The following is a 23,390-nucleotide window of genomic DNA, read 5'->3' as shown; positions in this document are numbered from 1 at the left end:
CTCTTGCCAGGCATGGAACACGGTGTGCAGGAGAAGTTGCAGCTGCAGCAAACAATGGTGTATGTGGCGTGGGTGTGGCCTATAATGCTAAAATTGGAGGTGAGTTAAGCACACGATTGATATTTTTCATTTGGCAGAAGGTTTAATCAGTATTATACTCATTTAAATGAGTTTATGATAATTTCACTTAGAACTGATACAGAACAAAATACACATTCACCATTAATAACTTGGAAGTTAATGTCTTTCTTCTAAGATCTCTGGGACTTTGGGGTTTGTGTCAGAACGACAATTTTGCAGCAGCTCAGGCTTCGCATTATATTAATGATCCAGTGATAGATTTTAAAGCTAATATCCATAATGTTTTTTTCTGGACCACTGACTCTCATTTACTGACTGACTGACTCTGTATTGTTCAGATGTACAAGTGAGAGTGTGCTGCAGAGATAGGCAGTATTATGCAGTGAATAGTTCTTTATCCAAAGCCTGTGAGATGAATTGCTTTTGATCATTTGCTGCAGTTTTTCTTGCCTGGAAATAAGTAGATCATGACTTAATTAAAACTCCTATGCTCCAGTAAAACAAATAAAATGGTCACTGCAACGATTTCATCCCTGCATTTAAAGCGGTTAGGTTCATGTTCAATGTTTATGAAAGGCTCAATCTGATTTTCTTAATTCGTGTCAGTGCTTTCATTGTGCTGCCCTCCACCTTTATTTGGCTCTCCACATAAAACGTAATATTTTTTAAAATTAATTTGTTTATTTTAATCAAGTCGGATTTCCAAAGTTAGTTAAACTGTTGATACATATTCATATGTTTATATGAAAGTTAGTCAAAATTAGACTCTTTGGGGAGAATCTTTTCCAATCAGTAATTAAGCTGTCAGCCTGTGCAGATATATGTACAGAAAGATGCTGTATGTAGAGCAGTTCATTCAAATTAAATCTGCGAAAACAAATCAAGTCTGGAAGGATTATTTTTCCTCCTGAATATTTTTGTGTTTGATAAATTATTCCAAGAAGGCCTTTAGTAACTTTTGTCATCAAACAATCTGTCAATGCCATGATGGCAGCCAACAAGACTCAGCGGAGCCGGTGGAGCCCTGAGCAGCCTGTTCACAGATGTTACTCATAACTCTCCTTCTTTGTCTTCATTACCATTCATCTCCCGACAGAGCCGCACATTGGCCCCGCTCTCATAAATTATTCCTCTGTGAATCTGTTCACGTCACGGCATCAGTGAATTGCTTATAAACAGCTGTGATTCGCTCCCAAGCACTCAAGTTGTGTGTGTTTTTTGTGTGGGTGGGTATGCGTGTGTGAGCAGAAGCAGTCGTGTTTGTGCTAAAGCTAAAATATGTGTGTCCTTACAGAGTAATAATTAGCGATTAGTACTTAAAACCTGTAATTGACCCTACTTAGCTCACTCTGTGTTTCCTCTCCATCTACTGTACTTGGTTTCCTTGTGCCTGCACACACACTCATAGCTGCACCGGTAGCTGCTACCTGTGACTTGATAAAGCTGCAGGGAATTCACGCAAGTGTCTTACTCAGGAATCATCAAGCCGCAGGAAGCTGATGAGAATTGTTACGACAGTAATTACCTTTACTGCTGCAGTGCAGCCCTCGCGTAACGATCACAGAGCAAACAATGTGCTTTATGTTGCATGTTTAGCGCAGTTACGTTTGCTTCGGGCTGCTTAGTATTCAAAGACGTGTTGCACTGAATGCCTGCGCCAACTCTGTAATTACAGCCTTGGTCACATCCCCACTGGTGTATGTTTGTTCCTACAGGGTTAGGCAGGTTCGCTAGAACGAATTATTGAAGTCTTAATGCGGGGACGTTGTCAGTCTTAGTGTATCCTCTGAGGTCCACTAAGTAATGGACCTTATTTGAGGGTGGGTTATTTCACGCTTCTCTACAGCTATTAATGTTCAGAGGAATGATCTGAGGCTGCTCACATCAAAGACTCAGACAGGTTTGCGTTCAGGTATGATGAAAGGTGACATGCGGCGCTACCCTGTGGACACGGCAGACTGCTGAAGGCTCTGTAAACTCTCAGCTCATTTTTACCTGTGCGTGTGTGGCTTTCTCTCATCTGCAGACTCTTGGATTCTTCTGCTTGTCCTCTCTATAGGTTTTGGTGGGGTCAGGAAGGTTGGTTTAACAACCCCCTGGGTTTTGTTTACATGATGCTTAAATAGTGTAGTATCCACCAGAGCAGCATCCGTGGGCGAGCTTTGTGTGCTTACTCATTAAAACTGAGACTCTGTGAAGTCTTGGTTTCCTTGTGAAGAGCTTGGTTTTTCCGGTTTTCAGTTTTCTTGTGTTTTTCTTTTTCCAGCTGGAGAAAAAAAGAGAAAGAAAATTTACGTTCTAACTGATTCGCTTGACTTTTTTCTTCTTTTTCTTTTTATCAACTTACGCCTGTTTTGTCTCTAAGGTATCTCACAACTCCCTCTGCTGTCTGTCACACTGTCACTATTTCTTCATAACTTTCTCTTCGGTAACCTTATCTAAACCCTCCATTGTGTCTTTGTTTTAATAGGAGTTCGTATGTTGGATGGGGAGGTGACAGATGTAGTGGAGGCTCAGTCTCTTAGCCTGAACCCTCAGCACATCCACATTTACAGTGCCAGCTGGGGCCCGGAAGATGACGGCAAGTCTCTGGATGGCCCTGCCAAGCTGGCTAAGGAGGCTTTCCTCCAGGGAATCACCAAGGTCAGTCAGAGCACAAACATGGTCTTTTAATTTACTAATGTCTTGCATTTCTTATTTATAGTATCACTATCAAAGTCACATCACCTCTTTAGTGTAGTCAAAGGAGCTTGCAAAGAAAGTGTAATAAATCAACATTCTGGGAGACTCATATTTACTTGGTTTATGATGAGACGCCATCAAGCTTAGCTCAGCTTAGCTTACAAGCTGTGATCAAAAGGCTTCACAATTACACACAAAATAAAAAAACAGGAATCATCGTTCATTTAAATTTAGCTGTAGATTGCTGCCTGTGCAGAAGCAGTTTTAACCACTTATACCTGTGCATCTGAATGTCCTCTACCGCGTTTGCTGAGGCTCTCTTTAATTTGACTTTTATCTTGGGAATGAGGACAGAGTCACAAGGAGCCAGTAAAGTAAAGTAATGTAGGTGGTCTGCAAAGACTTTGTTGCTGAGGCCAAAAAAAACTCCCTTTCAATGCACTTTGTGTCAGTGCGTGACGACCCCCAGTATACTTCAGTTTGTTTCCGCTGAATGTTCTACCTCAGATGTTACAGTGAAACTTTCATTGACAGTCTGACCCTGGGGGACACATTCACGGTGCACAACCCTGTGAATGTCAGAAAAACGATGACCACGCTCCTGGTTGAGCTTCTTACCTGATGCACCGCCTTCAGGCTTGGACACAGCAGACGCTTTCACTAAAACCAGCTTTTTGATCTGTGGGTAATAGCCGGAGACTCAGCTCTCATCGCAGCTGATGATGAATCTCAACATGAAAGCCGGGTCAGATTGACACAGAAGGTGGTATTTTTTATTTGCCAAAGTTTGAGACCCAAGGTGAAATTGGTCTGAAAAAGACTTCCCAGGAGTTATTTAAAAATGCCAGCTGTGTCCGAAGCAGTCCAGAGGTGCACAAGAAGACGATCTTAAGTGAGAGATGGGCTCAATTTAAATACGATGAGTAAGAGAGAATGTGTTTGGCTCAAAAGATTCAGTGTAAACATTCACTGGTTGATTTTTACATGAAACTGTTTTTATTGCATCACTGCTTGTTCTGTGTGCCTTTGCATTCCACAGTGATAAATTACTGAAATGCAGAAACCTCCAGATGCAAAAGTGTTGGAGATAGTTTTGGGCTCATGTTAGGCCAACAGAAACACAAAACAACAGGGACACACACTTTAACACAAAGACCAGCCGCATTCTCTGATAGTTGTCTTGTAGCTGGTCCCAAAAATGTTAATCAGTGAGTTTCAGAGGAGCAGTAGGTGGATTTTGTTGCTTTTATATAAAACTAGACTGCTTGTTTAAGCTCTTGGCTCACTTTGCAAAGAAGCAAAAAAGTGTGTGTGTGTGTGTGTGTGGGGGGGGGTTTATAAGTCAATCCAATCCGATATATTTTTGATTTTATAGCAGTTATAGAAGTTAAAGGACTCTTCCTTTCTCTTCCCTTCCTTTCTCTTCCCTTCTCTTCTTTTACCTTTTTCCCTTAATAAATTAAATCATCACTTAAAAACTGCAATTGGGATACATTTTGTTTAAAAAATTGTTTCAGTGCTGTGAAACATGCAACTGTGAAAAATATTTTTTAAAAACTGAAAAATCAAGAAGTGCACAGTAGTGGTCTTTCCAGCTGTAAATCACCAAAAAGTAATCAAGCGAAGCCTCATGATTCCCAAGCAGCTGGTGATGGTAAGGAGAAAAAAGTCTCTCTTTTCCAGGAAGAACACTTTAATAGAACAAGTCAGAAAAGTTCTGGACAATTTTCTACCTGTACAGTCAGAGCATATTACTTTTTAATTGATGATGGCTTCCCAAGACTGAGGAGAAGGACAAACTCAAGGTTAGTTTGCAAAATTGCCCTCTGCTTAGTCATTCAAGCTTGAATAGAATAAAACATTAAACAGTTTGGACTATTATCTAAGTCTAATACCAACATTTTTCATGTGTCAGTATGTGGCATCAAAAGACGTTATGAGAATAGGCTAATGATAAATGTGAGATGGAAGATAACAGAAAGAGAGGAGCAGTCACTGATGCGGAACAACAGTTACATTAAAACTCTGCTCTAATTGGCATATAAATTAATGAAAATTTTCAGTGAAACCGAATGACTCATTTATAGAATCCCATAATGCAAAATGCTCCTGATATCATGGTGTGTTAGTGAGGAAAGAGTGCCTCACAGCAACAAAGCAGGAGCTGACTGGTTCAGTGTGTGCTCTCCTGGCAGCGAGATAACCCTTGGCACTGGACTGTTATCGTCTGGCTTCTGTAACCTGCAACCAGGACAGCGTCAGGCCATAAATTAAGAGTAGTATGTACAGCTTCTCTAGCCTCTACTGTTAGGACACAGTTTGATTTGGACTGCATCGCCCAGCAGATGTAGTCTTATCCTGGATTCCTTTGAGAGATCATTTGCGAGATGGGGATGTGGGAATCCATTAAGAAAATTAAATGGATAATCATTTTAAAAACGTACTGAACAAGCTTAGTTAAAATTTGTATTCGCATCCTATTGAATTTCCTTTGTACGATTATGAGCTTAACATTTCTGTGATTAGCCATGCCGGAGACGGGCAGTGTTACAACAACAGTGATAAGGAATAAAATATTCCAGCATCTTATCTTTACTAGCAAGATACCAAGAAAATCAGCTAATTTAGTTTTATACTTGATGTAAAAACACAACAATGATACACACTGGTCTGCTCAGTCAGTATGATTAACGATGAAAGAGGTACAAAACAGAGGAGCAGAACAGGCAGTACAACACGTGGTGCTCTTAAAAGAAAAAGGGAATAAAATAAATGATGGCACATAACGAGAGCCCAGAGTAAGTCCATTAGCAAGGTACAGAGGAGGAGTTGGTAAAAGAAAAAAATCTGACTGAAAACTGGTAGATTTTGTGTGTGTGTGTGTGTGTGTGTGTGTGTGTGTGTGTGTGTGCACGCGCAATGGCATACATCTGTTTTTTTTCTCACCTAACTAATTTCTAACTGATTCATTTTCTAATGACAGAATGTAATAAATATTCAGTGGAAATATGAGCTGTGGGGAAATTCAAGTGAAAAGTAACCTTTTAAATTACTGGCATTTTTTTCTTCTTTTAAAAACTGTGTAATAGATTTACAATCAAAAACAAAGAGAATACGTTTTAGCACCGCATAAACCGTATATTTTCCGAGTGTACTTTTTACAACCTAAAAAATAAGATCAGCAATGACAGCAGTAGGTAAGAGTCTGTAAGACCTTAGGAAAGGGACACTGAGTGTTGTTGTCAACCCAGAGCCTATTACAGAGCTGTGGGGTCCTGACAGTCCCGCTGTCTCTGTCTCTTCGTCCAGCTTGGCCTCAGGCGGCAGTCATCAAGAATGGGTCAGCGGGCCTCGGGCTAAATATCACCAACATATTGAGAGAAAGAAGGTCAGCTTTGCAGGAAGTGGGCAGACACAAAAAAGAATAAAAACAGAAAAAGCAGTAAATCTGTTCTAAAATGCAATAGTAAGCAGAGCAGCAATGCCAAAATTCTGAGAAGTGCACAAATTCTCTGCGATTTGTATGCACTTTAGCTGCTCCAATTTTATACCGACTAGAGGCGGTCGATCGATTTCTGGGGCTTTCCAGCAAATAAAGAGTTACTCTGATCTAATCAGCTGGAGACAAATGTAGCGTTTGTGTGTCTGGTCACAAATGGAGCAATCAAATCTTCGCTTGTATTCCTGAGCTGACAAAGAACACCCTTTGTTACTTTGCTAAAAGGGGTTGGTGAAATTTTAATCCGAGCCAAGGATTTCTTGGCTCTTGTTGTGGTTCCAGACCCAGCTGGACCGAATGTACGTATGTCTCAGATAGTGTGTGTAATTTAGGAGCACAGTCTCTCTGCCAGATATCATGTTGTCATTTATCAGCCCTGAAATTATATTCAGCTTGAATAAATTTGGTAATTACATTTCCTCTGTTTGTTATCTGATGTTCTGCTGCAATAAGTCGTTTGACATGATGATGTATTAATAAGAGTTGTGCCTACAGCGCCTCAGTGTTTCTAAAAGAAAGCACGTTAACGACAGGCCGTTTAAGTATGGAGACAAACGTCTCTGTCAAAGCCGATTTTTCATACTTGAACCAGCTCCTGATAGCTTCTCCCTCTTAACCTTGTCTGTTCCTGGACTCCAGCCACATAAAGGTGTATGTTTCTGCACCACAGGGACGCAGCGGACTGGGCTCCATCTTCGTCTGGGCTTCGGGTAATGGTGGCCGGGAGCAAGACAGCTGTAACTGTGACGGCTACACGAACAGCATTTACACCCTGTCCATCAGCAGCACCACGCAGTCCGGCAACGTGCCGTGGTACAGCGAGCCCTGCTCCTCCACCCTCGCTACCACCTTCAGCTCTGGAAACCCGGGGGAGAAGCAGATAGTAGGTGTACAAACACACACGCTTACATGCACTTTAAAGATCTCAGATTTTGTGTAGGATTGTTTTTAATACTTTGAATCTTTGGCACCCTGTAAATGTCAAGTTTGACAGCACAGCTACACGTCCCGCTTACCAAAAGTTCATGCCGACGCATCCAAATTGAACCCGTTTTGAGTGTTTATACACATTAATGTTGTGTCTCTCAAATAGAAAAAAAAAAAGACTTCAAAATGTCAAAGTCTGAGTGATGTGAAACATACAATGAGCAAACACGACAAACACTGAGAGATGCCATGATTCCCTCAAGCTGCTTGTCACCCGAAGAAAGACTTGCTTCAGGGACGCAGAATAACATAAAACAACCATAAATCTGCCATTCCCTCCAAATTACACCAGAGGCGTGCTGCAGGCAAGTAAATACAACGCCAAATGAAATGGGTAGAAGTGAAGTCATTTTAAAATATACATGAGCACTTGCGTTGTATTGTTGCTTTAGCACGCAGAGGCTGCCGTTTGGTGCAGTACCCAGTGAGTTTATGCAATTTCCGTTTGTCCCAAACTAGTATTTATTTTCACTCTGTTAGATTTCTGTTTCTCACAATCATGCACTACCAAGTGGCTCATTTTGTGAGCGTATTTGGTCACCTCCATCTCCAGAGATTACACATTTTTTTCCCAACTGGAGCGAGAGAAAAGCAAAACATAAATTCCCGTTTTTCTAACTAAAATGACAGCAATGGCACTCGGCTGTAATTAACTTCATCTGTTGTGCACACCTAGATGGAATAAAATGTGGCTGTTTGCCAAAAATAAACACATTACCACCGAGTGGCACAAAGTTCACTAATTGGCCTTCAAGGCACAGTGTGCTGTTGCTACAGAGAAAAAGTAAATACGCTATATTTTCACAAAAATAAGGCTTTCAAATAATTAAATGGCACAATTAAAGCACTGATTGTTATTTTACTAAAGGTTAATAATGTTTTCTTATTTTGAAATTTTATGAATAATAATGTGCACAGGTTAAACTGTAGCCAGAGCTACAACTAGTATGTATTTATTGTAAACGTAGGTGGGGGGTTTTTTTCAGTTCACTCAATGAATTGTTGCATATTCTTCCTCATATATTCCTGATATTTGTTGTCGTCTGTCTTACCTTTGTTATGATGCTCTGTCATGTCAGGTGGATTCTGAAGTGGTTGTACAGGCCGCACCGGATTTTAAGCCGTATGCGTTTCACTTGTAATATGAGATATTTACACAGAAATATCACACATGAGGATTTTTAACGTTTAATTTAATCCGTAAGGTAACATAAACATGGTAACTTAAATGTTATGGTAACTGCAAATGCTTTTTTTCCTCGAACAGCGCCTGTAACACGGCTACCTTTAAGTATACGTACGTATCGATAACACACAAATTTCGTTGCTTATGGTTTTTTTACAGAACAGTGCACAAACAACATTGTCGTCTCTTAACAACTGGTAAAAATATATACCGTATATATACTACTTATCAATTTTATTGGTCTACTGTTACCAGGCAAAATGTTTTTGGCCGCTTGAAAAAAAATATGCATTAGCCGCACGTCAGTATAAGCCGCAGTGTTCACAGTGTGGGGAAAAAAAGCGGCTTATGACCCGAAAACTACGATAGACCTGAAATGGCGATCTGTCGTGTACTTGTGGCAGACCACTCAGATGGTGGTTTAATTTGGTTTGCTTTCTTCTGTTGTTGCCTCTTTTGCTGTGTTCTTTTAGTTCTGATCCCTTTGGCAACTTTTGTGCCAGTTTTAGTCACACTCCACCAGATTGTGCAAACAGAAGCTGCTTCTTCACAGTTGTCAGTGTTGATGTGGCGTGCCTTCATGTCACACTTTCATATGTCCTTGAACCTCGAGTCCAGGTGCCCCGTGGGCCTGGCACCATGGGGATTCTGCCATCATCTATGTTTCACATGGCCAAACCGGCACATGTGGCATTGCATAAGCAGCTTTTGCATGCTGGAAGTCTCAGTTTTGTGCGACTCTAGTTTGAGATATTTTGTCCTTCTATGTGATTCCAAGGCTTAGACAACTTAGACGAAAGCTGTTCTTGCTTCGTGATGGGACTATGTCCTCCAAGTAGTCACTGCAGTACAACAGGTGCTCTGTAGGCACAGATTTTTGTTGCTAGGATTAGCTTCTTGTTTTTCCACACTGAGTTTTATCCACATCCTGACCCATGACCGTGGTGTTTTTGATGCTTAAAGTAAGGCCAAATTCATTTCAGGCATGTGAAAACCTATTAAGAACCTCAGAACCGACAGCATGACATCAGCTCATAGATCTGCTGCTCTGACTTGCTCTGACTTTTGTCTTGGCTGGTAATATTGCCAAGTTGAACAGTTTGCCAGTGTCAGTTTGTGAGTGTCAGAAGGAATTTTGTGAAGAAGATCCCAAACAGCGCGACTGCTCAGATACTTTCAGGAGCGTTTCCACTTGCAAGGCAGCTGATGCCCTTTTCCAGCTTGTTCAGTGTTGGTTCTGCATCTCACTTCTCCAGTTAGCTGAGGAACAGTGTTTAGTGCAATTTCTGTGACTTTGTTCTCTGTGCCATATATTTTAACTTAGCATTCCACCAATCTCTCCATCTGTTTATCTCCACCAGTGATAAACTCACCAGCTTTGGACTTGAGGAGCTGTTTCGGAATCTGTTGGACCCGTTGCTTTCTTCATTCCTTCAAGCATACCTCTGATGTTTCCAGTATCAGTACCTTGTGTGCATTTCATAGCAAAGCTGCACCTGGTATTTATTAGCACAGCATCTAGTTGTGCTGTATGTCTGCCAGCTCTCAGATCTTCTAGGCTTTGCTTCTGCTTGAACGAGGCAGGCCTTATAGCTTTTATCAGTGGCTTCATTTCTGGCCATCAGCATCTACGCAGTGAGAATTCTTCCTCCTCCTTTTCCCAAACACTATGACAGTTCTATCATATGTGATGCTGCTTATGGAGCCCCACAGTTCAGCTGCGTTTTCAAAATAGTCAACATTTTGTGGAAGATTTTGATTTGGAGTATCCAGATTTTTTCCCATTTGTATTTGATTTTATAAGAAGCAGGTGTTGAAGTGTGCAAGGGTTTTATATTCTGGAATAATGAGGTTTCTCTGGTTGTACTCTCAGCTTGCAGCACCTAATATTCCTAAAATGAAATCTCAAAATATAGTAACCCTATTAGTCCTTCATATACTTTGTGCTTTTGGTGGGAGTTGTCCAGTTCGGGAGACATTAGCCGCAGCAGTGTCTGCCTACGCTTGAATATAATTTCATTTAATGGATTTTGGCTTGTGGCACATATTTGTGAATGAATGAATTGCAGAACCATAACCCAGCTATTGTGGGCAGTGTGAGTCACAAAGAATTTTCTTTTTTCTGTATACAACCGCTTTTGGTTGGCATTACAGCTTAGCAGAGTGCCAGCAACATCAGCATTTGCATCCTGTCATGAGCCTGAGCCACTTGTCACAGACAGTTTTCTCTTAAATGAATCACCTCACAACATGGTTGGTGGGTTTTTCTTTTGTAACGGGATCATATTTCGGGGGGGGGGGGGGGGGACTGAGTTTTTCAGGTGTATTTTTGGCCATAAGCCGATTGCCATTTAGTTCTATTATATTCAAGAGATGGCAGACGTCCCTATAGATGTTATCTCTAAAACTGAGCAACTCACACCAGAATAGTCTCGATAGATAAGTAACACTGAATCTGATCTGGGACCTTTTTCTATTTCTAACCTGCTATATGAAAAACTTAATTTGTCTAGTTAGAAAAAAAAAAAAAAAATGTCGAGTTTTCAGAGTCATAAAACCAAGAAAATGTCTAAAAAGAAGCTGCAGATAGTCTGAGCTGTTATTTACAAAAGATTTCACTCAATATTTAAAAAAAGATATTTTAAGATGAATCCGTTAACTTCCAGCATTTAATCTGTTAAATATTATTGTTTCAGTGTTATTCTGTCCAGGTCCTATATCTAACAGCTGGCCTGTGCAGACACCTGCCCTCCCTTTGTTTACCCCTCTGACACATCTTTCCACAGATAATGGTCATTAACGCCACAATCTGTCAGGCCAAAAGTTGCAAACCAAGAATCTGTCTCTAACCTTCATAGACCACCTTGCCTTTGGCTTCTTTGTCATTTCTGACATGTCCTCATCGTGACCCAGACAGCCCTCATTAGCTTTCTGGCACTTGCAGAGACCAAGAGGAGAGATGTACGTGGAGTGCTAACATACTCTGTCTCACCACAGCTTGACTTGGCTGGGCTGATTTGGCTGACCTTCATTACCCCAGGCGTGACCCCTTGGCAGGGATCCACAGACCTGAGACTGAACCACCTACTAATTCTCTCCTTCTCCTCTTTTCCATCGCACATAGCTGTGGGGAGAGCTCCTATTGTCCGCGGCCCTCATCTGTCTAGCTCTTAGTTTCTCTGCCTGGGAGCTTCACTCATGTTGAAGTGGGAAACTCAATGTGTCAAATCAACTATGTCTGTCCTCCTGTACTTATTTACACTTTCTCTCTATCTGCTTGTCTCTAAGGTGACCACCGACCTGAGGCAAAAATGCACAGACTCTCACACGGGGACGTCCGCGTCAGCACCGCTCGCTGCTGGGATCATCGCTCTAGCTCTGGAGGCCAAGTGAGTGCCCCTGTATCATCTGTTTCTACATTAGGGAATCAGAAATGTAAAGCTTTTTTTTTTTTACTTTATGCTACTGTTAACTTAGTTTATTATGATCCACTGCGTGCTACATGTGGGAGCATGTGCGTGGACTCACGTCTGTAAATGCGCAGACGTCTCTGGGAAGGCGGCGTTGGCCTAAATCCCAGCCAAGAAATTCTTTCCACTCCAGATTAAGCTTTTGATAATTGGTTAATTAGTGAGACAAATCAGCAGCTGCAGCCCACACAGACATCTGAATACCTGTAGGGCCCATGGTGAAGATTTTAAACCGGTGAATGTCTCTAATTATTGCTCACTCAGGACTCCAGGTGTCAGAATCCAAGTTTCTGTCAGCAGCTCTAATGTGTTCCCCATTATCTTGAGTCATATCTTGCATGTGTTAAGTCAGTTTTATCAGTAAGCAGTGCTTTACTGTGCATAATTCTCCTCCTTTCCACATTAGTGATTTGCTGACAGCTGTCAAATCAATCCAGTAGTACCACACAGCCAAGTTTCAGTTCTGGTATGCTCAGCGTCTCTGGTTTAACACCGCACAAGAGTCAGTATTTATCACTGTATAGCCACCCCCCCCCCACTCCTCCTGAAGCCCCTCCTGATAGGCAGCTGTAATAACAGGGTAGCTAGTTTATCAGTCTGGGACCGCACTGGAATTCACAGAGATGGAATCATTTAATAGGCAGAGTGTTTTGGCTTTCTGGTGTTTTATTATTTTATTATTTTCTCCTTCGCTCTTGGCTGAGGTGACATTGAGTGGATCGGAGGATCTTGTCCATTAATAACACATGAGAGGATGTGAGATGTGAATGCTGATGTGGAGGTTGGCGGAGGTGATGCACCACAGTGCAATTCCGTGTTTCTATTTCTGACAACTGTGGTGTTGCTCTCGGTAAAGCTCTGTGATTATCTTAACCCACAGAGCAGTTTTTCTTAGTGGTGACTTAAAGGATTCTCTGTTGGATACTTACAGCTAGACCCCTTAATAAATCTATATGAAGGGGAAAAAATTACTGAGCTTCAACTATGTTGGAGGTGACCCTGTCCCCAACTCACAGAACCTATTAGAAACTATCATTACAGATAGGCATAGACTGTCCTCCACGGTTTTGTTTTACAGTGTTCCCTGACCTTTCAACACAGTAGGTTATGATGTACCTTTGATGCTGGTATTTTATGCCCATGTTAAAACCTTTATGTGAGTCCATAGCTTTGTTTTAGTTGAGTGGCACATCCCTCAGGGTTCCCTCCACCTCTCAGTGTAGTATTTCAACACTGTACGGTTGTTCTCACTGTATATGCTCAGATGGATCACATTTCAGGTCTTTTTACAGTCTTCTGACCTTTTCCGTGTCCCATTGCTGCTCACATTTCCCGGCCTGTATTGTTGTACAGTTGAGGTCATCAAAACCTGACATTTCTCATAATGTGCATAATAGGAAGGTATTAGCCTCACCTATTACATGAGAGAATGTAAATGTGATTATATTTCTTTCTTCCCTGTCTGCGCAGTATGAACTTAACTTGGAGGGATATGCAGCACCTGGTGGTGAGAACATCCCAGCCCGGGCGTCTCAGCGCTGGTGACTGGAAGACCAACGGAGTGGGGCGCAGAGGTAAAAACTCAATACAGTTATTAGACAAATCAAGAGCAGGTGGTAACATGTGGAGTTGTGTCTATGCCTCAATAATGAGTACAAATGGAAAGTTCACTAAAGCGCTCTTTTGAAAATGCCTTGCTTGAGAGCGCTTTGGACGGCTTTGGTTGCTATGATACGGAATATGTGCAGATGTGTTACAAGTACCTACCTGACTGCTGCTTAACTGGTAAACGCTTGGTGAACTAAATGTACCTCCAAGCATTATTTTTATAGTAATGTCGCAGCAGTCCAGGGAAACAGGTCTGTTACACACATGCATACTTGGAGCAGCAGAAATATTAGTTTCTCTTACACTGTTGTTCAACTTTGTTGAACAAGTAAGCTGTGATGGTTGATCAGTATAATATGTGTCTTTCCCTCCAGATGGCAGTATAGCCCAGCCAAGGGATGAGCATTTATTAGCAATTATTTACATTTTTGTCGAGTAAATTTAAATGTTCATTTCTGTTTAGAAAGCTACCCTAAGATTCTGGTTATTACAACTCTTAGCACTTGGTATTTCTTTGCTATTTCTGTGCTAGTTCCATGCCAGAGTGGATTGATGCCCAGTTTCCCAATAACATGCATTTTTTTCTGATTCAAGTTAAGTAACCAAGTAACTGTGAAATTGTGTTAAAATTGTCATATTTTTGATCAGTTTGCTATTCCTATGCAGTGCAGACTACTGAATTTAACAAAAAATTTAACAAAAAAATTGAAATGAAAATACTTAGTTATTTAACACTTTTCCTGTCATGCATAATGTTGTAAGCAAAATATTAATTATCGGGTTAAAAAAAAGAAAATGCAGAAAACAAAGATGTGAATGGCTATGGTGGCCCTCATGGAGCCATTGAATACCATAGGTTATACTGATGAAGTGTGAGCTACATGTGGACAAGAACTGATAACATGAACTAACATATTTTTAAACAAATTATATCCCTAATTGTTTATAATGGATACATTTTAGTTTGTTATGCAAAGAACTTGAACAAATAGAAATCTCTTCTCTGCTCAAAGGAAGGTTTTGTCTTGCTTGTTACAGTTCGGCTATAACCATTACTTAACACGACCTGGCTCAAAGGTTTGTGGCCTAGTTGGTGCCGAGTTTAAGGCAGGCCAATCCGATAGGCTGAGACACTGGGTGGGTATATCAGGGTCTGCTTTGGAGTGGTTCAAATCTTATTTGTGTGAACAATCCTTCTCTGGGGCTACCTCTATGTACAGATCCTCTTCTGTTTCTCTTACCTATGGTGTGCCGCAAGGTTCTGTTTTAGGACCTTTATTGTTGTTGTTGTATTTACTCCCTCTTCAGCAAACCTTCTGAGCACGTTTATGGACATTTCTTATCACTGCTATGCAGATGATATTCAGCTATATATCTCCTTTAAGCCACAAGATGTTTCCAAGCTACAGATTTTGCATATACTCCATTAGAGGTTGGATGGCTGATAATTTTCTTCAACTTAATGAGGAGAAAAAAAAGTCCTTGTTTGTGCTCCCGATAAATTTGTGCCCATGGTTTTGGAAAATCTAGGTCCTCTTGCTAAATTTGCCAAACCTTCTATCAGGAATCTTGGTGTAACTTTTGACTCAGCTCTGACTTTGGACACTCATGTTAAATCTCTGCTTCGCTCCTGTTTTTATCATTTATGAAACAATGCTGAGTCCTATTGTGTCACGCTCTGAACTAGAAATGATCATACATGCATTTGTTTCATCTCGTTTGGACTAGTCTTCCAAGTACTCTTATGTTACACTCCTCCTGATCCAGCTGCACTGGCTCCCCATTAAAGTCAGAGTTCACTTTAAGATTATGACTTTTACATTCAGGGCTTTGCATGGACAAGCACCAACATACATCAGAGATTTCTTACATCCATACATCCCCAACAGGTCCCTGAGGTCATGTGATCAGGGCTTGCTGGTTGTCCATCACACAAGGCTAAATAACTAAAGATGACAGAGCTTTTGTAGCTGTGGCCCCCAGACTCTGGAACTATCTCCCTTTGAGTTTGAGATCTGTGGACTGAGTGGTTTCTTTTAAAAAAAGAAGAAGAAGAAGTTAAAAACTCATCTTTTTAAACTTGATTTTATGTTTTTGGCTTCAGTGAAGCACTTTGTGATTTTATCTTGAAAGATGCTATATAAATAAAATTTTATATTACTTATACTTTACTTAGATGAATACATTCAGAATTTCTAGTTCATTTCTTGTGTACTGCTTTAAGAATAAACATAAATGTTTGTCTTTAGGTTTCATGCACTTAGCGTCTAGTTCATAGATGCTCAATTAGTCCTTTTTAAAAAGTAAAACTTGTTTCTATTCGATTAAAGCAGCAATGTTGGCATTCTGTTAGAAACAGTCACACTGGCCAACAGCCAGAAACAGACTTTGAAGAACAACCTGCATTATCTTTTCTGCTAAAGTGTACTTCCTACCAAACTGACACGCATGAACATGCTATGTTTTGCAGCTTATCTTGTTGGAACAGCCGTGAAACATTTACCCAGAAAGTTTTCTGTTGGCATTAGTTTGCAGGGTAGATACTGTAGCCAATAAACATACATACAGATCTTCATTTAGGTGATGGTGTGGTCCCAGCTACACACTGTTTGTCTGCGGCCTGTAGGCTAAAGAATTAGTCTGACTTTGTCTTCCATTCCCTGCCAAGGTTCAGTCTGCCAGCTGCTGTCGTTCATCCACAGAAAGCCATCTGAGACATAGAGAAACTTTTCTGACATTGCCCCAAAGACCCTTTCCCTCCTTTTTAATGATAAAAAAAAAAGAAAATATGATAGGCTGGATAAACCTGTTTATATTATTACTGACTGTCGGTGACAGTTGGACTGTTAAATCCCTGCTGTTTTTAATCACATTTATGGTAAATGGTAAATGGCCTGTATTTATATAGCGCTTTACTAGTCCCTAAGGACCCCAAAGCACTTTACACATCCAGTCACCCACCCATTCACACACACATTCACACACTGGTTTATGTTCTCAGGCACAGATGAAGTATTGCTGTAGAGAGGATTGTTTGATTGTAATTTCTGTCACTCTGTGCTGCTATCTCATAACCACCACCCACAAAACTGCCATCCGCTCCCTATCCCTCCATTTTGTTTCCTCCACAGTGAGTCATTCGTACGGTTATGGGCTCCTGGATACAGGTGCTCTGGTGGCGTTGGCACAGAATTGGACATCAGTGGGACCGCAGCACCAGTGTGTTAACACGATGCTTTCAGAACCAAGGTTAGAAGGATGACTTAGAGCATGTGTGTGTGGGTTTGTCTGTAAAAAGAGTTTCACCATTATTACAAAGACTTCCTGTTCTATCATATCTCTGACCCTGATGGATGTCGCTGCATTCTCCTCCAAGCCGGGGAGGTCGCTTAAGTTTAAAGCACAGTGCTGTTCGGTGTCCATTTCTGCTTCCACACAACATTAACCACTCTGCCCGCCACTTGTCAAACCTGCAGAGACATCGGGAACAAACTGGTGTTCAGCAAGAGCGTGGATGCCTGCTGGGGACGACCAGAGCATGTCAGCTCCCTGGAACACGTTCAGGCTCGCCTCACTCTCTCCTACAACCAGAGAGGAAAATTGGCCATTCATCTCATCAGCCCGCTGGGTACACACTCCACCCTGCTGTTCCCCAGGTACACAGTAAAAAAACAGGACAACAGCAGCCAGGTCCTAATATAAATCTCTCTTTTTCTGTGCCACACACAGACAAATAATGTGCGTGTCCCTCGGTTTTACTTCGGCACACATGCTCCCAGAGGCGTATTCTCTGAGACAAATACTCAGAATATGCCTGCTTTCAGATGCAGGGAAAAAACACCAACATGTCCTCTCTTTTTATTTATTCAGGCCCAATGACTTCTCCTCAGAGGGTTTCAATGATTGGGCCTTTATGACCACACACTCATGGGACGAAGACCCTCAAGGAGAGTGGACCCTGGAGATAGAAAATGTAGCACCTAATGGACGTGACTATGGTAACCTAACTCATCTTCATTAATTGCCCGGACTGGTCGCATCACATCAAACCTTCTTCCGTTCCAGCATTATCTTATGTATTTCCATGCTTCTCTTAGTAGCCTCTCTGCAGTTCTTCCTTTTCTCTCCTTTTCTAACGGTCTATAACAGTTTTGGTTCCAGCAGAGAGGCACTTAGAAACTGCTCCAGATTAAAAGTTAAGAGTCTCTGGGCAGAGAACGATTCTTCTGCAAGAAAGTCTTTGGCAACTATTTGATTATCAAAACTTCAGTGTCTTGAGAATGTTTTTCTTTCCAACAACTGGGCTGCACTTTAGCTCTAAAAGCAAATGGCAGCACACCCTGACAGAAAGAGTTGCCATGTTTTCCAGTAGATTTGTTTTCTCTGAGCAGCAGAGGGAAACGAGAGAAACACCTCTCTTTCTCTGCTGCTGTTGATCCTCCTCCACTGTTGTTTGGGCCACTCACATCACTCGTTTCCTGTCTTTCCACCCCCATATCCTCTTCTCAGCCAGTTCACTCTGTTCCCTCTTTGAGAAGTGCTAAATTGATATTCTCTTTCACCACTTACACCTCCACTCTCTCTGCCTCTGTTCTCCTCAGGTGTGTTGAGTCAATTCACCCTCATCCTGTGGGGTACTGGGCCCAGCATAGTCAACCCCTCGTCCCCTGACTTCCCTCGGCCGTCCAACAACAGCTGCAAGACATTCGATGCCCAGCAGATCTGTATCGGTGAGATCGATCGGCCTTTCACTGTCACGCATGAGCCACTTAGGTTGAATAGATTCATTTGTATTGGCGCCGGCATACAGTCATTGTTACCAAACAGGCTTTGGGTCAGACTGTGTTGAGCATTTCAGTTTGTGAAAAGTGAATGTTGTGAATACAAATTGGCAATTTACAAGCCTCTTGCGCATCTGTTTATGTGCGCACAATGAATACGCACGTTGCCATATGTCATATCAAAGAGTGGAACGTATTGCGAGCAGCAGGGGAGATTTAAACTGCGCCAGTGCCTCAGGTGCATGTTGTCAGCAAGGATGACTTCCTCAGTGAAAAGCAGACGAAGTCAAAAATTATTTTATGTTTCGAGTCAGGCGCTTTCCTCTTAATCATTTTAGACATTTCAAAAATTTCAGTAAAATCAACATTACAGTTATTACTGCTTTTATTTCATTTCCTCAGTTGCCTGCTAATTTCCCTCAAATTAAGTCTAAGGTTCTGACTGCAGAAACCGACAAAGGACAAAAGGAGTAAATACTGAAATAATTGTTAACACTTATTTTTTTTGCCTGTTTGTGTTCTTTTGTAAATTAGCTGTCTTAGGGTAGAATATATTTCATATTTATTTATGGTTTTTATAGACTAAAGACGCTTTATAGCTTCTTTATCTCATTAACAAGTAAGAAATGTAGTTCCAATTAATTACATGCAGTGACATAGATATGGACTGTAATTAATCCCACACTGGTGAAATTCACTTGTGCGCAGGGGACAGGGTGAAAAAGATGTATTAGAAAAATAAAAATAGGAAAAATGGTGTACAAAAAAATGCCAAAATACTATACTGTGTACAAATGATTACTATATACAGTAAAAATACACAGTGCAGTGGGAGTGATAATAATACACAAATATATATATATTTTTTTTTAAACAGTGTTTGACGGTATGTGGTTCAAAGTTCAGAAATCATTTGTAGGTCTTATTTTCATTGTGTTTTTGACATAAACGCCCTCTTGACTAATTAATCTGCCCCCTCTCCATCCAGAGTGCAGCCCTGGCTTCTCCCTCTTCCTGCAGGGTTGTGTGAAGTTGTGTCCGCCAGGCTTCACGTCGGGGCAGCAGCTCCTCAACCTCTCTCTGGAGAACTGGGTAGATTTGTCCTCCGTCCAGGCGTGCCTGCCCTGCAATCCTGCCTGTCTCACTTGCTCTGGCACCGGGCCTGCAGATTGCCTGTCCTGCCCTCCTCACAGCCATCTGGTCTTCACCTCCTGTTTGCACCAGAACCAAGTCCAGCGAAAATCCCCTCTAACTGGAGGACTCCAGGGTGACGGAGCGCAGCCAGAAGGTGCGAGTCCAGCAGCAGCAGACCACGACAGCAAAGTAGCTGAGGAATCCCCAGGGCTCATTGTAGCTCCGTCCACTCAACTCCCCGCCGTCGTGGCCCTTCTCAGCTGTGCCTTCATCCTGGCTGCCTTCGTCGGGCTCTTCTTCTTGCTGCAGTTACGCTCAGGTGGCGCTTCTGCCTGGAGGACCAAATTGCCCTCTGGATTTTCAGAGACGAACGGGGTGCGGGTGGGCTTTGGTTTTGGCTTCCGGCAAGGACGGGAGAGAAAGGCAAGGATATGCTACAAAGGAATCCCCACTGTGTGGGCAGATGAGGACATGATTGCCTACGAGTCTGAATCAGACAGCGAGGAAGTGGACGGTCACAGCGAGAGAACAGCTTTTATTAAGACGCAGAGCTCAATCTAGCTGAAGCTGCATCTGCTGTTGTGGTGTCTGACACGACGACAGGTCTGACTGCACGGAGCTGATTCGTGAAGCAGAATCGCACAGGTTCAGAAAAACACAAAGCGCAGGCCTTACTGTCCCATCAGCACCCCATCCAAACGCAAAAGAGCCAATCAATTTTTTCTTGTATTTATTTGCTACAAGCTTCACGTGTATTTTCATGTATTTTATCTTTTATTTGATTGATGTCAGTTGTATTGATAAGCTTTGTCACCATTTAAATGTATTATGCAGCTAATTTACTTTGCAAATATTTTTCAGAGTGCTTTCCAGAAAATGAGTACTGCCACACCCTTAAAGCTTGGATACCTAACAGGAGAGAGTTAGAGACAGAATGGTCTAATATTAAGCAGCAGAGACCAAGATATCCTGAGTTTTGAAGAGGCACGACCATGACGTTGTGCAACTCCACCTAGAATAAATAAACATACCTTATTTAAATTTGGCAACAATGCAGTGCATTCAGCGCGACTGCTATTTTTGATCAGCCACTAGAATTTTCCTTCTGACCGCCTGTGCGTCTGTGACGGTTGCTGTATCTCCACCACCAGAGTGCAAACTCAAAATTATCCTGTGGCCATATGCTGCAGGCGTGCAAAGGCAAACAAGGAAGATTAGAATATTTTGGCTTTTATTGGAATATTTTCTCTCTGATGCCTCGGGATATTATAGCATTACAGAGACAAGGGTGACAAAATCACAGTCCACACCACCAGGAAAGTGTTCCTGTGCTCGTGGTTGTGTTCGCGGCTTGATGCAGCGCCTTCAGGCACTTCCACTGAAAAGTGCATTCTGGTGTTTTGTGTTGTAGTTTGTAACCCTCTGCTCTCATCACTGTGGATGATCTTTTATGTGACATCCTGGTCAGTTTGAGAGGGAAGTTGTTTACTCGAGGCATTTGAGGTCGCGATGAATCTGCCGAGACGCATGTGATGAAAAGGGCAGCTCCAGGGAGTGACTTAAGAAAAAAAATAGTGGGAGTGCTGGAAGCACTCGAGAAGGTCAAGCTGACCTTGAAGGGGAGCTCAAATTCAGGTTGGGTATGGTTTTTGCTTTTTATAGACAAAGTTGCAAACTTTTGATTGCATTTGTAGGTCAAGGCCCCAAATCGATGAATATTAGTGTCGAACTGAATATCTGTAAATTTCAAACTATATATCTGCACTTGGTAATACATGGTTCCTGAGGGGGAGAAAAAAACAGCGCCCCCTAGCATAAAAACTAATCAGAACTCGGAGTAACCTTGATGGAATCACAGTAGTTAATTATTCAGGCTTAGCAAAGCACCTCCAGAAGTAAAGGCCTTATTCAGAGGCTGAGAAGCACATTTGGATTGGCCCTTTACTCCATTACTTTATCTAAGGCATATCTAATTTGTCTCAACTACAAACATCAGGCCTCTACTTCAGGTGGACTTCTAATATATTGCTGTTGTTATCTTTCATCAGAGACCTGACAGATTGCAGGCCAGGGGTTATAAAGTTGACTCGCTGTTCATTAATGCTAAGAAAAACTTTAAATTGAGGATTTCTGCAGCGCGCTGGGACAGCATAATAAAACATCCCCGCAGGTTGTTTGATAAGCAGGAAACTGTGGAGGATGCTCTGTTTTCAATCAAGCCTCAGTGGGAATTTCCACTGCAGCGCAGACACCAGAGATGGTACATCAATCACACAGAAATGTGCCGAATTACAGTGAGCAGCACTGTTTTTTTAATGACATTAACCACTCAGCCCAAAAGCTGCTTGGCTAACCTTGTGAAGCATTGTGCCACTTGGTTACTGCGGGTGAGAAACAATATAATTCTCTCTTCATTTCTCCCCCAGAGTGTGCTTTATATTGATTTTGGGGCTTCTCTTTCAGAACATCTTCATCAAAGTGAAGCGTCCTCCCTTTCTGCTGTGAACACCAAACATAAAAGGACAAATTCATGCTTTATATTCTCTCTATAACGACGTAGACTTGCAGTTACGTGGCCAAATCAAAGCCTTTGGATCCAAAAGACCAGAATGGCTAGTGATTAAAAAAAATCAGAAGATAATGATTCAATTTTCTATGTTTGTTTTTATTTTTAATCCTTTTTTTTTACTATTTAACTGATGATGGATGTTATGTGTTGAGATCAATTTCATGCTGGATTAATTAAAAAAAAGTTTGGCTGTTGTAAAGCATGTCTGTTTTTTACTGCCAGGGTTGAAACCTTTTATAGTTTTTTTAATGCATCTTAAATTCAGCCCCTGACATACAAACATCCCAGAGAGAGCAGATGGTTCCTCGCTTCTTCATGGTCATATATCAGTGTTGCCGCTGCGTTTCCTTCACTCCTGGCATTGAGCTTTAACAGAGTGCCAGCCTTCTTTTTTCCTGCCTGCCATCCAGTTGCAGCAGTGAGCAAAGCTGCCAAGAACGCCTTCAAGAAACTGTTCCCTCAAGCTTCTGCGTAGCGGGCCCCTTAAAGTTTAAATTAATATAAATGGAGGTTTGTATGCATGGGGGGAAAACACCAGGCGGGCGGCGGCAGCAGCTTTGTTCATTAGCAGCTGCCCCCCCTCTCTACAGAGGTGCAGGTAACTGGGTTCATGGGTAAAGGTACATTCATTTTGTGGCCCATAATTAGATCTGCTGGGAGAACTCGCTGCACAATTCAGCACTTCCTGCATGTCATGTTTTGCATTTTAAATACAAACCAATTGCGTTTGCAAATTGTTTTGTAGATTTTTTTTTTTTTAATCTTTTGGAAAAAGTGGATGAATTTGAAAGCCCTTTGTCTCCATCAGTCACACCGCCATTACTCGTGTGTAGGAGTGGGTATTTTGTTTGTCCTTTTTCCCCCCCCCACACCTTGCCCTTTAGCTTGTAGTAATTAGCTGCCATGTACTGCGACAATGCTGTCTACTAACTAGACTTGGCAACAGTACACATTCCCTTAATTAAAACGGGACTCACGAATCAGCTCCTCATTAGTTGATTTCACAATATAATGCTCTGGACTCAGGGCCTCATTATTCCAGCAGGTCATGTTATCTGTGCTGTTGCTGAACATCATAAAGTCACCCGTCATATCCCCCCCCCCTTCCAAAATGCGAGGAGAGGCACCATTTTTCCAGATCCCTGATCCATTTTTATGTAGCAGCAGCAGCAAAGAAGCATTTTATGTTCGACTCCTGCTCGCTGCTGTCAACCATACCATCAACACCTTCACCTCAAAGTGGTAAACATGGGAAAACTTCCCGCTGCTTTTAACTACATGTGAGTTGAAGTGTAAACTTTAATGCTCGCCTTGACAGATATGCCGAGCGGGAGACCGACTGCTGACAAGTGAAGCATTGGATAGTCTAAGAGGGTTGATATGCCGCTGCACT

General features: G+C 41.8%; 1 protein-coding gene across 2 annotated transcripts in view; it reads left to right on the top strand.

The window, feature by feature from the left end:
- The window catches only part of furinb (furin (paired basic amino acid cleaving enzyme) b), a 94,442-nt gene extending 72,246 nt beyond the window's left edge, over window positions 1-22,196 (top strand). For both annotated transcript variants that reach the window (XM_082539340.1, XM_082539341.1), the window contains exons 7-16: window positions 11-99; window positions 2,552-2,724; window positions 6,933-7,145; window positions 11,724-11,824; window positions 13,376-13,479; window positions 16,645-16,762; window positions 16,990-17,169; window positions 17,384-17,511; window positions 18,115-18,243; window positions 19,283-22,196. In XM_082539340.1, coding sequence (XP_082395466.1) covers window positions 11-99; window positions 2,552-2,724; window positions 6,933-7,145; window positions 11,724-11,824; window positions 13,376-13,479; window positions 16,645-16,762; window positions 16,990-17,169; window positions 17,384-17,511; window positions 18,115-18,243; window positions 19,283-19,989 — 1,942 coding nt within the window. In that variant the 3' untranslated portion in view covers window positions 19,990-22,196. The remainder of the gene's footprint in view (window positions 1-10; window positions 100-2,551; window positions 2,725-6,932; window positions 7,146-11,723; window positions 11,825-13,375; window positions 13,480-16,644; window positions 16,763-16,989; window positions 17,170-17,383; window positions 17,512-18,114; window positions 18,244-19,282) is intronic.
- The last annotated feature ends 1,194 nt before the right edge of the window (window positions 22,197-23,390 follow it).

This window comes from Aulonocara stuartgranti (genome assembly GCF_965226115.1).
Source record: "Aulonocara stuartgranti genome assembly, chromosome: 7".
Lineage (NCBI taxonomy): Eukaryota > Metazoa > Chordata > Actinopteri > Cichliformes > Cichlidae > Aulonocara > Aulonocara stuartgranti.
This window is presented reverse-complemented; position numbering and strand designations above follow the sequence as displayed.